The 16321-nt window shown below is 44.3% G+C and overlaps 1 protein-coding gene across 11 annotated transcripts in view; it reads left to right on the top strand.

Moving 5' to 3' along the window:
- Positions 1-16321, top strand: part of CLSTN1 (calsyntenin 1) — a 76078-nt gene that overhangs the window by 43042 nt on the left and 16715 nt on the right. For 6 of the 11 annotated variants that reach the window (XM_086344368.1, XM_086344361.1, XM_086344365.1 and 3 more), the window contains exons 3-9: positions 4698-4727; positions 5889-6084; positions 7858-8066; positions 10065-10214; positions 10333-10518; positions 13681-13929; positions 15091-15212. In XM_086344368.1, the coding sequence (XP_086200494.1) occupies positions 4698-4727; positions 5889-6084; positions 7858-8066; positions 10065-10214; positions 10333-10518; positions 13681-13929; positions 15091-15212 (1142 nt within the window). The remainder of the gene's footprint in view (positions 1-4697; positions 4728-5888; positions 6085-7857; positions 8067-10064; positions 10215-10332; positions 10519-13680; positions 13930-15090; positions 15213-16321) is intronic. The other 5 variants (XM_086344369.1, XM_086344363.1, XM_086344367.1 and 2 more) reach the window with 1 other exon arrangement.

Genomic DNA, 16321 nt, shown 5'->3' with positions numbered 1-16321 from the left:
AGGTTTGGAAACCACTGATAGGCCAGTCTCTCAAGTGTGGATTGCAGCTTGTCGGCATTGGAGCCTCCTGGCAGCACTTGTTAGAAACGCAGATGACAGGGCTCTGCCCCAGAGCTGCTGAATCTGAATTTCTGGGAAGGGGGCTTGGCAAAGGACATGTTCAGCAAGTTTCTCGGACAGTTCCTGGTGCACTGGAATGTGACAGTCCATCACAGGTTGTTGTGCCTGGGCCATTAGGGCATAACCCTTGGGTGTATGTTTTTCGTTACTGTACATCTGAGGTACCTGGAAAAACTGTTTTGATTAGAGCCACACGTGGGCTGGTTCCAGAAACTAGCCTGGACCAGTAAGCAAGGAATTCAAAAGTCACCATAAGTAAGAGTCAGCCTGGACGTCTAGCTGGTAGGCAAGGGTGCCAAGGCCAGGGAGAGAGAAGTGGGTCAGGGAGGAGAGGTGGATTAGCAGGCACGTTGTAGTGGACACTTGCTGCTCAGAAAATGTCAGTTTTCCCTCAGCAGCCCCTGGTCTCCTTCCGGTTGGATCCAGGTTGGTGGGTCTACAACCCGTTACCCTGTTGCCCCAGCCAAGCACAGGCATGACCCAGGCCGGGCCGACAGACACTCTCTCTTGGGATGTGAATGTCGAGCCGAGGGATAGGTGCTGATACCAGCTGTGGGCATGGCCCTTCCATCCAGGCCTTCTTGCTGTGGAACTGTGCGGCTCTTCTTCGCTGGTCTCTGGAGCCGCCTTGGTTTCTAACCGTCTCCAAGTCCCTGTCTCTGGCCTGCAGTCAATTCCATGAGCTCCTGGTGGCTCTTCAGTGAAGGCCCTGTCGCTGAGTTGGCTGGAGTGGATTTCTGTCACACGAGAGAACCTGAAGTATCCAAGCCGGTGCTGGTGACCTCCACTGGGGCTGCAGCATGAGGGCAGGACAGCGCCAGACCTGGGGAGGCTGCAGGAACAGCTCCAGAGACACCCTCTCTTGTCTGGGGAAGAGCTTGAACTAAGATTTGGAAGAAGCTGGAAGCCAAAAGGACCGATGTGGAAAGTGAGGGCTCAGCACTGTCAGATGAGAACTGGACGTGGCCAGAGAGAGAGAGAAGTGAGAGCTCTGCTCTGCTGGCTTCATCCATTGTTATATCTTTCTGTTTTGCTTTTTAAAAATTCTTTACTAAAGCTCCTTTTGACTATTTTAGATGATTTTAGGGGAATGAAGAGTGGAGAGAGACAGGAGGTTTTGTCCATTCTGAGGCCAGCAGGGCTAGAGGGGTCGGTTGTCCAGGGAACCCAGTGGGGGATTTCAGACATGATGAGAGCAGAGCTGTAGATTTATCTAGTGGAGCAGTGGTTGCTCAGTCGTGTCCCACTTTTTGCAGCTTCATGGACTGTAGCCCACCAGGTTCCTCCTCTGTCCATGGAATTTTCCAGGCAAGAATACTGGAGTGGGTTGGCATTTCCTTCTCCAGGGGATCTTCCTAACCTGGGGATCGAACCCACATCTCTTTACCACTCGCACCACGTGGAAAGCCTGGAGCAATAGTACATGGTCTGGATTGAGTGGGAAGGAACAGGACAGAAAGGAAGTAGAATACGAGAGCTGATTTTGAGATGTCCTTCTTTGACAAGGCTGAGAGATGCCCAAGTTTATCCCCTCCTCCCAGCCTGGTAGCATGAAGCAGGCAGTTTACAGCTTCTAGCAGACAGTTCCATTTCTCCTTGTGGTCCCATGGTCAGAAGCAATCTCAAGGACAGTGCTTGACTGAGTGTCTAATTTTTTTAAGCTGTGCCAGCTCTTGGGTGTGGGAGGTGGGATCTTGGTTGCAGCATGTGAGATCTAGTTCTCTGACCAGGGATGGAACCCAGGCTCCCTGCACTGTGAGTGTGGAGTCTTAGCCAGTAGACCACTAGGGAGGCCCCTGGTGAGTGTCTTTGAATTCTTACTCAGCATGGCACTGTGTAGGCAGCATCACCCAGGTCAGAGGCTTCATCTGAGGTCTTAAACCTCACTTCCCTATGCAGTGGCCTTGTTGGGAAAGCCTTGTCACTCACTGTGAGTGACGTAGGATGCCTCACCGTTTTCTCTTTAGAACAGCAGACTTTCAATTAAAAAAAAAACACAAAACCAAGATGTTATTATACCACTGAATTAAAGCTGGGAAACTTGACATATCTTAATATATATCCCACTCTATTAGTTACACCCCAAAAGTGCAAACATAGTCAAGCGAATTACCACATTCTGGAAAACAGTTGGACACAGCTGGTACCCAGCAGTTTCTGCTCATGGTGGATTAAAGAGCAGTGATCAGCCAGTCTTTCTCTAAAAGGCTGGCAGTGAGGATTTGAGCCTTTGCAGTCCATGGGGGGATGGTCTCTTTGGCAGTGACCGAGCTGTGCCACTGTCAGGGAGAGGCATGGGGAAGAAGCCCAAGACAAGACATTAGCAGGTCTCTGTTTTATGCATCCCTATAAAACATTCCTGTGGTCATGTATGGATGTGAGAGTTGGACTGTGAAGAAGGCTGAGCACCGAAGAATTGATGCTTTTGAACTGTGGTGTTGGAGAAGACTCTTGAGAGTCCCTTGGACTGCAAGGAGATCCAACCAGTCCATTCTGAAGGAGATCAGCCCTGGGATTTCTTTGGAAGGAATGATACTAAAGCTGAAACTCCAGCCACCTCATGCGAAGAGTTGACTCACTGGAAAAGACTCTGATGCTGGGAGGGATTGGGGGCAGGAGGAGAAGGGGACGACAGAGGATGAGATGGCTGGATGGCATCACCGACTCGATGGACATGAATTTGAGTGAACTCCGGGAGTTGGTGATGGACAGGGAGGCCTGGTGTGCTGCGATTCATGGGGTCGCAAAGAGTCAGACACAACTGAGCAACTGATCTGATCTGATAAAACATTGCTTATGGACACTGACATTTGAATTTCTTATAATTATCTTGTGTCATGAAATAACACACAGAAACCATCTTCAGCTCGCAGGCCACTCAGAAATACGCTCTGGCTGGATGTGGCCTGCCGGTTTGCCTGCCCCCTGCCCTGAGCAGCGCTGTCCAGTAGAGCTTGCAGTGTGATGGAATGTTCATGTCTACATCTCCATTGAATAGTTGCTAGTCACGTGTGGCTCTTGAGCACTTGAAATGCAGCCAGTGCGACGGAGGAACTGAGTTTGTATTATTATGCACTTAAAAATTTTTTTTAATTTATTTTTGAAAGTATTTATTTATTTGGCTGTGCTGGGTCTTCATTGATGCTCAGGCTTTTCTCTAGTTGTGGCGAGCTGGGACTACTCTCTGGCGGTGGTGTATGGATTTCTCATTGCCGGGGGCTCCTCTTGTTGCGGAGCACGGGCTGTAAGGCACGCAGGCTTCAGCAGTTGTGGCTTCTGAGCTCTAGAGCACAGACTCAGTAGTTGTGGCTCCTGGGCTTAGTTGCTCTGAGGCATGTGAGATCTTCCTGGCTCAGGGATCGAACCGGCGTCTCCTGCACTCGCAGGTAGATTCTTATCCACTGAGCTACCAGGGAAGCCCAATATTATGCACTTTTAACATGAATTTCAGTTCAGTTTTAAGCAGTTTTAAGCCACGTGGCTAGTGGCTTGAGCCTTGTTCACACAGCAGAGCACTGGAACTCCAGTGTGTTCACACAATGGGAAATCATTACCACAACAGCCAGTGTTTGTGGAGGGCTTCCTTTATGCTGGGCAGTGTTTTAAGCACTTACGTTTTAACTCACTGGCTTCTAACTGTGTGTACCAGTGAGAGTGAATGAACTCTGTATCTGCAGGTGCTAGCAAAGATAAATACATCTCAGATGCGCACGGCTGGAAAAGGTGGAGTGAAAAATCAAGTCACAAGAACTGCATGTCACAAACACAATGAAACAATACTGTTCAGGGATATACATTAAAAAAGGGGGGGCAGGAAATTGAGGCTGGGTAACCTTTTGGTTTCCTTGGCGAGGCCACGCCGAGTCTGGGGCAGGGTACCCCTGACCTTCTTGTATCTGCTCTCTAGTGGGTCGTAGGGGGAGGTGAGCAGGATTTATACTGACTTGGAAGAACAGGTGTTTCAGGAAGTGAAAACCATGATCGTGGCAGCATCGCTACAGTTAGGACCGAATCTGCTTTCAGTTCACATATAAGCAGATGTTCCAGGAGAAGAGGTCTCTGTATGGATATGGGTTGCCTTGGTTGGGTACCTTAGATGAGAAAACATGGTTATTTATTCAGGCCAAGAACAAAGGGGTTGAAATAAAACCCTTCCCTCCCACTGTTTCCTTAAGGCCAATGATGAGTTGAATGTTAGGGTATTCAGCCACCAAGAACTTAGCTTCAAAATGAAAATCTGAAAACTAGAAAACAGCAACTAGACTGACTTAGACACTGTTATCATCCACGCATTCCTGAAAAGAGAGATCCCCATCACACCTGTGGGTGTGAGGAAACTTCACAGCAGTATTTCATCCCTAGGCTAGTGTCATCTGTGGTAAGTGGGATGCAAAGAGACATTTTGTTCTTGAAGGTTCAGTTTTGCTCTAACAATGTTAGCCACTGGCTACTGAGTGTATTGTTAAACGATGTCAAGCTTTTCTATGTAATATGTGCATCTTTGACTTTTTTTTCTTATTGTTTAGAGTTCGTTCTTTCTTGTATTACTGACATGGGTTTATCTTTTCTCCCTTTAGAGAGTTTTGAGGTGACAGTCACCAAAGAAGGTGATAAAGGGTTCTTTCTATCCCTCTTATGACATTAACCCACTAACTATGTTAATGAAATTGGGACTCAGCCCTCAAACAGAAGAAACTGTCATGCTCTTTCCCCCTATTTATTCTCCTACTTTGTTTCTATTTTTTAAGTCTATTGATGGGAATTGTATGTAACCAAACCCTTGGTTAGAAATATCTGGAAATCAGACATCCATTTGAACTATATGGATAATCCTATTCTTTTTTAAAAAATTGGATCTGAGAGATTCACTGTGTAACCATTTTCTGCTTGTTGTAATTTTGGAAGTTTTGTTTTTATGTGAAATATATTCTACACACATCAGAATGTTTATATGTGTTCTCCCCTGGGCCAGAATGGAGACCTACACTTTAACTCCCAGTGAAGCTCATAAACGAACTTGGATGCACTTCCATTCCCAGGCAGGCTTCTTCTTCAGGTCTGATAGGATAAAGTCCAAAACCAAGGGCAGTCTAGCACATCCCTCCCCAGAATGGAGACTGTATCTCAATCACAGATGATAGCTGTTGAAATGGATGCCTGAAAAGTTGGTATTTCTACCTTTTTCTCATTTAGTAGTTTGTTTTGATTCCCTAATTTTAGCCAGGCTCATTGCACAGGAAGACTTGTTTCTTAGAATTTTTTTTTTTTTTTTTGGACAGACCTTCTGTAATTCTGGTGCTGAACCTATGCCTCACGCTTCTTCCTTTCTCAACACTTAACTGTGCCTTTTAGCCTCCTCTCTGGTCCAAATCAAAACCACTGCCCGGCCCTCCCAGGTCCCTGGGCAGCTCCTCTGTGTTACCAGGCCTTGGCTGTTAGCTAATGAAACTACTTTACCCCGGAGCTCTCCTAAGTACTCCTGTGAAATGCCTGTCTATATTTTCTCTTTCTCTCTTTTGTATTCCTGCATGAATGGATGCAAAGTTAAACAAGTTGCTTGGAAAGCCAGAACATGCTTCTTTTTACTAAAGCCCCCAGAACTTACCCCCTATGAAAGCACAAGCGCCCTCGCTTTGTCCACAGACCCTCCCCCCACCCCCAACCCCTGGCTGCCGAATTGTTGTTGTTCATTTTCTTTAGGGGTGGAGGGGAGCGCACCCTGGGTTTGTGTGGCAGAAATCCTAACCCATGCTGCTTTGACTCCCCAGGTGAGATTTGTGGATTTAAGATTCATGGACAGAATGTGCCCTTTGACGCAGTGGTGGTGGATAAATCCACTGGCGAGGGGGTCATTCGTTCCACAGAGAAGCTGGACTGTGAGCTGCAGAAGGATTACACATTCACCATCCAGGCCTATGACTGCGGGAAGGGGCCAGACGGGGCCAATGTGAAAAAATCTCACAAGTAAGTGAGCGGGACAAAGAGTGTATGCGTGTGTGTGTGTGTGTGTGTGTGTGTGTGTGTGTAAGGAAAACAGTGACTGTTGCCACTGTCTTAAAACTTACTGCTTTTGTTTGCTTTTAAAATATTTGTTTATTTGGCTGTGCCAGGTCTTAATTGTGGCATGCTAACTGTTAGTGTGGCATGTAGGATCTGGTTCCCTGACCATGGATCGGACCCCGGCGCCCTGCATTGTGAGTGCAGAGTCTTAGACACTGTACTGCCAAGGAAGTCCCACGACTTTTCAGTTTTGAAACACAAGGCAGAGGATAGTTTCTGATTGTCCCTATTGAGATTGTCAGCTCTTTGAAGGCAGGAATCCTGTGTGTTTACCCTTGTGTATGGCTCCCAGCAAGTGTCCAATACTTGTTAGATGTTGAATAAATGAATGAGTAATTTTATTCTCCCAGCTACTCTAGTAAAAATGCTAGGGCCTTCCATTGAAAATTCGACAAGCCCACTTTTCCTGGAGGAAGATATTCTTTTGTTATGTTTATATATATATGTATTTTTTTTTCCCATAAATTTTAAGGGCATGAAATGCATTTGAGCGGGTAAAAGAAAGCTTACTTCTGCCCCCAATCCTGGGTATGTTCACATGCTTCCTACCAGTTGAGAACTACTGGTGTCACGGAGACAATTGGACAAGACCTAGATTTAGTCTTTTTCTAGGTCTTTTCTCCACCATTTACTAGTCCCCCAACATTAGGCAAATTTAATTTTTCCAAGTATCAGTTTCTTCTTACTGTATTGGTTAAGGAAAGAAGCTCCGTGGGTGAGGTGATGTCACATATCCCACTGTGAGGGTCAGGATGGATGGGGGTACCATGGGGTAGGGAGGGTCTTGGTGAATAGCTGGATGCTACATGTCAGTGAATCATGCCTCATCCATTTTACAAAGTGCGATGTTGCGGTTTTCCTTGACAAAGGCCTTGTTTCAGTCAGGGACCTTGTCTGATTCAGAAACATGCCCTGGTCAGTAGCACTCGAGACTGATGGTTTTCAGTAGCTTGGTCTGATGATGCCTTAGTTTTCTTGTGCCCACACTGGGGAGATGGAATGTAGTTGATCAGGGAGGGCAAGTTGAAGTCCTTCATTTGTTGGTCAGTAGTGGGTGATATCCCAGCAGTGGTTTACTGATGCTCTCTATTCCTTAGAAGCAGGATAAAACTTGTTTTAATAAGCTCATAATTTCCCATTTTCTATCTCTGCTTTTTACCTCTACTTCCTAACTTTTTTTTTCCCCGGATTTTGTAACAAAATATTTTTAACTTTCTGGGTTGAGCACAAACAGATATCTGGTATATAGTTACCCGCCTTGTGCATGCCCTGCCCTACATTGTCAAGAAAATCCCGTCTCTCTCTTTTGTTTTTTTTGACTGCTCCATGCAGTGTATGGGATCTTAGTTCCCCAACCGGGGATTCAGCCTGTGCTACCTGCTTTGGAAGCACAGAGTCTTAACCACTGAACCACCAGGGAAGTCTCCCAAGTCTGTTATTTACCAGCTGCCTTACTCAGTAGGACTTTGTAGCATCAACCCAAATTCCTGTTTTAACTTTCTGTTGTCTCCATGCTAAATTAAAAACAGTGAGCAGTTTAATTTTCATCTCCACATATAATTTAATAAAACAAGATATCGGAAAAAAAGGAAATTTAACCATAGGGCAGAAGTTTATTCTTCGGGTAAAAATACAAACAAGCAAAACTGACAGCTTTTTCCCCCCCCGTTCTTCCAGAGCAACTGTCCACATTCAGGTGAATGACGTCAACGAATATGCGCCCGTGTTCAAGGAGAAGTCCTACAAAGCCACAGTGGTGGAGGGGAAGCAGTACGACAGCATCTTGAGGGTGGAGGCGGTGGACGCGGACTGCTCCCCCCAGTTCAGCCAAATCTGCAGCTATGAGATCGTCACCCCAGATGTGCCATTCACCGTTGACAAAGATGGTGAGAACCCAGAAGTGGGCGCATTCCTCCCCGACGGGGAGATGGGGCAGGCAGCCCCCTCTACACCAGTTGGCTTCAAACCCACACTTTGTCTGCACTTCAGTGAAACTCACAGTCAGTCCATTCAGGCTGCTCTCACCAAACACCATAAACACAAAATGACACACACTTACTTCATACAGTTCTGGAGGCTGGGAAGTCTAAGACAGAGTGCTCAGTAATTCAGTGTTGGTGAGGACCTGCTTCTTGCTGTGTCCGCACATGGCAGGGAGAAAGCTCTAGTCTCTTTGTCTTGTATGGACACTGATCCCATATCAAGGGCTCCACCCTTGTGAGCTTACCTAAAGCTCATCACCTCCCAAAGGCCCCACCTCCTAATACATTACCATGAGGGTCACAACTTCAAGTGTAAGAATTTGGGAGGACACACACATTCAGTCCATAGCAAGACCTAACTTGGTGTGTCTGTTTCACGCTTAAGTTTTTTTTTAAATTGAAGTATAGTTGATTTACAATGTTATGTTAGTTTCAGGTGTGCAGCACAGTGACTCAGTTGTGTGTGTGGTCCATACCGAGTGGCTTGTGGGATCTTAGTTGCCTGACCAGGAACTGAACTCCTGCTCCGTGCAGGGAAGCTCGGAGTCCTAACCACTGAAACACCAGAGAATTCCCTACCTCATTGTAGTTTTGATTTACATTTCTCTAATAGTTAGCCTTGTTGAGTATCTTTTCATACAGGTGCCTTTTGGCCATCTGTATGTCTTTGGAGAAATATCTGTTTAGATTACGTTTAAATTTTTACTCTGTCCCCTGAAAGCCTGTTTTCTGACACCAAAGTTTGATGTTTGACAAAAACATTCTCTTTTAGGATGATCATTTTTCTCCTTTCCCACTGAAATCTAATAAAAATCCACTGCCTAAGATGTTTTTATTTTATCATCTCCCTGCCTTTCAGCCAGCTTGCATCCGAACAAGACTGCTTCTCAATTTGCCTTGTTTTCTGTTCTCCATCACATTGGAATCTTCTGCCTCATCTTGAAAATGAAGTTGATACCTTACTGCCAGCCCCACCTCCATCCTTAGTAATGGAACAGTATTAACTTAGTCTGGAGCTCAGCTTCTTTATTGGGTTATGGCTTCTTGATGATCCTGTGGTGTCTCCATTGTTAACACACAGTCCAGAATCTTCGATGAAATGATGGACACGATGCAAACACTTTGCAGATATCTGCACACATGTTGAGAAAGCAGGCTTCTCTCCTGCTTGGCGAGGGTAGGAAGTCTCTCTAAAAAAGTAAATCTTTTAGCAAAAAGTATTTAATGCAGCTTCATCTCATATTTAATATTTGAATTACTTGGATTATTTTGTCTATTTATGCTTTTACACATTATCTTGTTGTTGTTTAGTCAGTAAGTCGTGTCTGACTCTGTGACCCCATGGACTGTAGCCTGCCAGGCTCCTCTGTCTGTGGGATTTCCCAGGCAGGAATACTGGAGTGGGTTGCCATTCCCTTCACCAGGGCATCTTCCCAAGACCCAGGGAACGAGCCCGTGTCTCCTTTACCACTGAGCCACCAGGGAAGCCCTTACATATTAAATCTTAAATATAAAATCAAATACAGCTGTAAGAATAAATGAAGGCTGCATTCTGTAGACTCATTCTTCTGCTTAAACAGTCTTTCAAGGTGGATTTAGTGTGTGTTCAAGCTCAGGAAAGCCAAACTGAGTGTTAATTATCTGAAGCATAAGTTTATTTCTGTGTTAGTACTTCCAGGGCTGAAAGCACGTGCATTTTGTGTTTCAGCGTAGGACGACAGAAGTAAAACACAACATGGGCTTGAAAATAATCTGGAAAAAAATGTGCATATACATGAATCACTTTGCTGTACACCTGACACTGACACAGTATTGTACATCAACTGTACTTCAATTAAAAAAAGTCAGGAGGAGGGAAACGGAATGGGTTTGGGTTCTCACTGTTGTTTTTCCCTTTGGAAGGTTACATTAAAAACACAGAGAAGCTGAACTATGGTAAAGAGCACCAGTACAAGCTGACTGTCACGGCCTACGACTGCGGGAAGAAAAGAGCAGCAGAAGACGTTTTGGTGAAGATCAGCATCAAGCCCACCTGCACCCCTGGGTGGCAAGGTGAGCCTCCCTCTCTGTGCTGCTCTCGCACCTGCTCCAAAAGTCTGTCCACCATGGAGACCTAACAGGAGTGTTCCTCCTCTCCCCTCCACCCCACCCTCCCCGTGGGCCCACGCAGGATGGAACAACAGGGTGGAATACGAGCCTGGCACCGGCGCTCTGACACTCTTTCCGAATGTCCACCTGGAAACGTGTGACGAGTCGGTGGCCTCGGCACAGGTGGTGGTGGAGCTGGAGACCAGCCACATCGGGAAGGGCTGTGACCGTGACACCTACTCCGAGAAGTCACTTCATCGGCTCTGCGGTAAGAAGGCGAGGGAGGAACCCCAGGCCCCAAAAGCCCATTCAGAAGAGTGTGTGCGTGTGCTACCTTAAGACCCACTGATTTCAAGCATGTCTTTCTCTAACATACGTTGGGAATCATCCAAATAAGGGTTCTGTAAGGAGTGTGCTTTAAATGAAATGAATTTATTATTTAAGGACTAAAGAAAAAAAACTAGGTAATGTGATAGCTTTTGGCAAACGTGAAATAGGAAATGGAAATGAAAATGAAACCTGCATTGAATATATAGTCTTTGTGTCCCACAAACAAGGTGTGGAGCAGGTGGAGCATAGAATGGTCAAGAATTTGACCCAAGGCTCGTTCTCCATCTTCACCATCAGTCTGGATATTTTTCGGGTTTATGTAAGTCAGGTGGAGGAGAGGTATGGATACTTCTCAGGGAAAATGCTGAGGAAGAATCTTTCACACAGCTGGTGGTAGAACACCAGTAACTTTTTTATGTTATGTTTTGGCCACTCTGCTCAGCACATGGGATCTTAGTTCCCGGACCAGGGACTGCATCTGTATCCCCTGCAGTGGGAACATGGTGTGTTAACCACTGAATCGCCAGGGAAGTCCCAGAACACCACTAACTTAAATTGCTTCTTGATGATCAGAAGGGTCTCTTGTGTTCTGGGAGCTGCTCAGTAAGAGCTTCGGAGGCAGTGTTTTCTGATGCTCACTTGTCTCTTCACCAAATGATAACAGACTTGGGCAACCGATTTTCTTACATAATTGAAAATTGTCATATGAAGAAGCAGCAACAGGTATATTCTCTGTTGGCTCATCCCTGTGCTGAATATACTTGGGTGTCTGACTATGAGTCCAGATTCTCATAATCAGGTACCTAAAAATGTGTAAGTGAAGAGGTCTGGAGTATTTTCTGTTTTAAATTATGTAAGTATAATGTAAAAACCATGCTTTCTCATGCCATTCTTCTTCTTTAGCTTTTTATTTTTTAAAACTTTCTGTTTTGTACTAGGGTATAGCAGTTAACAAACAATGTGGTGATAGTTTCAGGTGAACAGCAAAGAGACTCAGCCATACATTTATCTGTATCCATTCTTGCCCAAACTCCCCTGCCCTCCAGGCCACCACATAGCATTGAGCAGAGTTCTGGGCTATACAGTAGGTCCTTGTTGGTTATCCGTTTTAAATACAGCAGTGTCGACCCCAGACTTCCTGACTCTCCCCACCCACCCACCGCCACCCACCTAATTCATCACCCCTGACACCCTTCTCTAAGTCTGTGAGTCTGTATCTGTTTTGTAAGTTCATTTGTATCATTTCTTTTAAGATTCCTCATATAAGGGATGTCATAGGATATTTCTCCTTCTCTCCTGACTTAACTTCACTCCGGGAAGTTGGTGATGGACAGGGAGGCCTGGCATGCTGCGATTCATGGGGTCGCAAAGAGTCGGATATGACTGAGCGACTGATCTGATCTGATCTGATCTGAACTTCACTCAGTACAATAGTCTCTTGCTTCATCCATATTGCTGCTGCCATTATTTATTTGGTATTTAATAAGCATTTTCTCAGCAGAACAGTTCAAAGATAGAAAGAATTTCCTGTCCGAGTGCTTCCTATATACACTAGGTTACTTGCACACGTGTTATTTTCTTTATCATCCCATCAGGCCCACAAAGGCAGTGGAGTTATTCCTCATCTTTCCAGAGGAATTAGTTGAGACTGAGGGAGACTGAGTTGCCTCACACTTTTAGGAAGAGCCTGAGCTTGGATTTGAACTGAGATCAGATGATACTTGAAAGACCAATCTGTTCTAGCCTAGTCCTGCTGCTCCTATAAATAGGAAAGTTAAGGGCCCAGGGGCTGGGAGAGGTTGCAGAATTCTCTGTGGACGAATTAAAAAAAAAAAAATTGAGCCTGGCAATGTTTAACAACAGTTGTGAAAATGTCTCATGTACTCTGGCTTAGTATCCCGTTTCTAGAATTTATCCTAAGGGAATAATCATGGAGACCCTGAGGTCCTCGTCGACACAAGGTTTATCACAGAAAAGAATTAGAGGTGACTCTGCTCACAGGACAGATTAGTTAAATAAATTATTGTACAAATTCTATCCAATAAAGTGCTGTTCAGACATTTTAAATTGTGCTCGAGACTATGAATGGTCATATATGTAAGTACAGAGTAGGAGTCCATTTTTATAATATATTTTCATACACATTATACATATTTTAGTAATACGTGTATATCATAAAGAAAGGACTGGAAGTGTTTATACCCAGATGTTAACAGTGTATACAGTGGGGTGAGATCACGAGTAATGCTGCTTTTTTTTTTAATTAAAGTATAGTTGCTGTACAACATAGTGAGTCACAGTTTTTAAAAGTTAAAACTCCTCTTTCCTATTCCTTCTTCTTTTTCTTTTTTTTAAAGATAATAACCATGGTTATTTTTTCATCTTTTTAGTAATAAAAACTCTTAGTTTTGAGGAAAAGAAAACTGAATTAGCAGATTGTTTAGCCATTAAGATAAATACGGTGCCTTAATACATGTGCCCCAGTGTCAGAGCGACACTGTTCACAACAGTCACGACATGGAAGCAGCCTGTGTCCGTCAGCTGATGAATGGATAGTGTGTGTGTGTGTGATATTACTGAGCCATGAAAAAGAAAGAGATAATGCCATTTGCAGCAACATGGATGGACTTAGAGATCATCAAACTAAGTGAAGTAAGCCAGACAGACAAAGATAAGCGTCGTATGATATCACTTATATGTGGAATCTAAGAAGAATAAAAAAAATACACATGAATTTATTTACAAAATAGATGCATAAACGTAGAAAACAAACTTAGGCTTTTCAAAGGAGAAAGGGCAGAGGATTAACATATACACACTCCTATTTATGAAACAGATAAACAAAAAGGACCTACTATGTAGCACAGGGAACTCTACTTAATATCTTGTACCAAGCTATAGTGAAAAAGAATGTAAAAAAAGAATACGTTTATGTATAACTGAATCACTTTGCTGTGTACCTCAAACTAGCACAACATTGTAAGTTAACTATGTTTCAATAGTAATTTTAAAATAAAGACTGTACCTCGTGGGCCTTGAAATGCTTATCCCATGTGAGTTCATTGCATGGTGCACAGTAAGCGTCACTGTGTTGCTTCAGGTGCTGCGTCTGGCACAGCTGAGCTGCTGCCTTCCCCAGGAGGCTCTTGGAACTGGACCGTCGGCCTTCCCACGGACAACGGCCATGACAGCGACCAGGTCTTTGAGTTCAACGGCACTCAGGCGGTGAGGGTCCCAGACGGCATCGTCTCCGTCAACCCCAAGGAGCCCTTTACGATCTCTGTGTGGATGAGGCACGGGCCATTTGGCAAGAAGAAGGAGACGATTCTTTGCAGCTCAGACAAAACAGGTAGGTCAGCTTTGCTGTAAGGGACATCCTTGCAGTGGAGCCTGGAGCCGGCACTTATTCTAACCCTAAAGGCTCCCACAGGCTGTTGGTGACACTCGTGGTTCTCTGCTCAAGATCTGGCACTGGCATCTAGGCATTTGTTAGTTTTACTCAGTGGATCAGGCCCCACTTCTCAGTAAAGCCCAAGTGTGCATGTTTGCGTGCGTGCATGCATGCTGAGTCGCTTCAGTCATGTCAACTCTCTGTGACCCTATGGACTGCAGCCCTCCAAGCTCCTTTGTCCGTGGGGTTCTCCAGATAGGAATACCGGAGTGGGTTGCCATGTCCTCATCCAGGGAATCTTCCCAACCCAGAGACTGAACCTGCAGCTCTTACATCTCCTGCATTTCCAGGCAGGTTTTTGACCACTAGTGCCACCTGGGAAGCCCACAACCCAAGTGTATCTGTTCCTAACCCTGCCTTGGCCCACCCTGGAGAGTTCGTTTAGGCTGGTAAAACTGTCTTCAAAATCCATTGAAGAAATAACAGCTTTTATTTCTCCTTTGGGTCTTAACACATTATTGACTGGAGATGCACATTTTTAGAGAGTGATATGATTAACATCACTGTGTTAAGTTGTTAGAACTTAAAATTGATCAAGGATTCACTGCACAACTTAACGATTGTTGTTATTCACATTTCGCTCTTAGATTTTTGTTCCAAACTTGTGTATATTGTAAACACAAGTTTATTACCCTAAATTTTTTTTATAATGATGCATAATGAAATTTTGAGTGAAGAAGAATTCTTCGGTGAATTTTAATGCAGATACTTTCTCTAATTGTCTGAGTGACATGTATACTGGAGTCTCATAAGATGGTAGTTCTTCAGAATATAGTTATACTTCAGATGATGTGAATATTCAACTAACAGACAAAAAACCTTAGTGATTAATTCTCATGTAGAAAGTGAAAATGAAACTCAACGGTGCTGGAGAAGATTTACAGATGTGTCAGGTGTAACTATTGAATGTAATAACCCACAAAGTGTTCGTGAAATAACAGAATTAATTTTTGGCCAGCCAGAATAAAAATGGCTGGGCACGGGTGTTAGTTTCTGCAAAAGCTGTCTGGTGAGTAGTGAGTTAAGCTGGCGGTTTACCAGTAGAATTTCTCTCTGCAGAGATGAACCGACACCATTACTCACTCTATGTCCACGGCTGCCGGCTGGTTTTCCTCCTCCGTCAGGATCCTTCAGAAGAGAAGAAATACAAACCTGCAGAGTTCCACTGGAAGCTGAGTCAGGTGAGGGAATGGAAAACTCACTGATAGGATTTTTTTTCAGAGAGAGTAAATGGGCACTGAAACTGCACAGGACCAACTATTTACGGGCAAGGTGTATTGAAGATTTTACGATTTCTGTGTCTGTGGGTAATAGGATAGCACATTAAATCCATGGAACTCCTTCACATTGAAAGACTTTGTTTTTTTTACATGTGTGTATTTTATACATAAAATATTAATACAGGCTTACCTTATTTTATTGTACTTCTCAGATATTGGGTTTTTTTGGGGGGGGGGCATACTCTGCAGCATGCAGGATCTTAGTTCCCCAACCAGGAATCAAACCTGTGCCCCCCTACCCCAGCGCCTGCACTGAGAGCATGGAATCTTAACCACTGGACTGCCCTGGAAGTCCTAAGCATTTTCAGATGATGGTTACAGTTTTTAGTAAAGTATTTTTAAATTAGGCTTCCCTGGTGGCTCAGATAGTAAAGAATCTGCCTGAAATATAGGAGACCTGGCTTTGATCCCAGGGTCAGGCAAGGTCCCCTGGAGGAGGGCATGGCAACCCACTTCAGTATTTTTACCTGGAGAATTCCATGGACAGAGGATCCTGGCAGTCTGCAGTCCATGTGGTCGCAAAGAGTTGGACATGAGTAAGCGACTAAAATACAGACGCACAGACACAGGTATTTTTTAGACATAATGCAGTTGCACACTTAATAGTATAGTGTAAATATAACTTTTTATGCTTTGAGAAACCAAAAAAATTCATGTGACTCACTTTCTTGTGATACTTGATTCATTGCTGTGGTCTGGAGCTAAACCTGTGGTATCTCCAAGGTGTGCCTATATAAAGAAATAGTATGTTTCAAATACAAAATACTGTGTTATAATTTATTGAGATAAGCAGCACTTACTTAAAAATTGAGATCCTTGTATTTGTTTATTCATTGTCTAAGTCCTTGGCTCCCAAATTGTGCCCAGGACTCTTGGTGCCTCAGCAAATTCAGGGACACGATATTTTAAATTTTCAAGGAACCAGCAGTCTTGACATCTTTGAGACATCACATGAATTGCTAGGTCTTAGGTGTATTAAAGGAGTATTAGGAGTTTACAGTTTTGGCATT

The sequence above is a fragment of the Bos grunniens genome, chromosome 16 (genome assembly GCF_055505025.1).
Source record: "Bos grunniens cultivar Pamir isolate PY7600 chromosome 16, Bosgru_T2T1.0, whole genome shotgun sequence".
Classification (NCBI taxonomy): Eukaryota; Metazoa; Chordata; class Mammalia; order Artiodactyla; family Bovidae; genus Bos; species Bos grunniens.
This window is presented reverse-complemented; position numbering and strand designations above follow the sequence as displayed.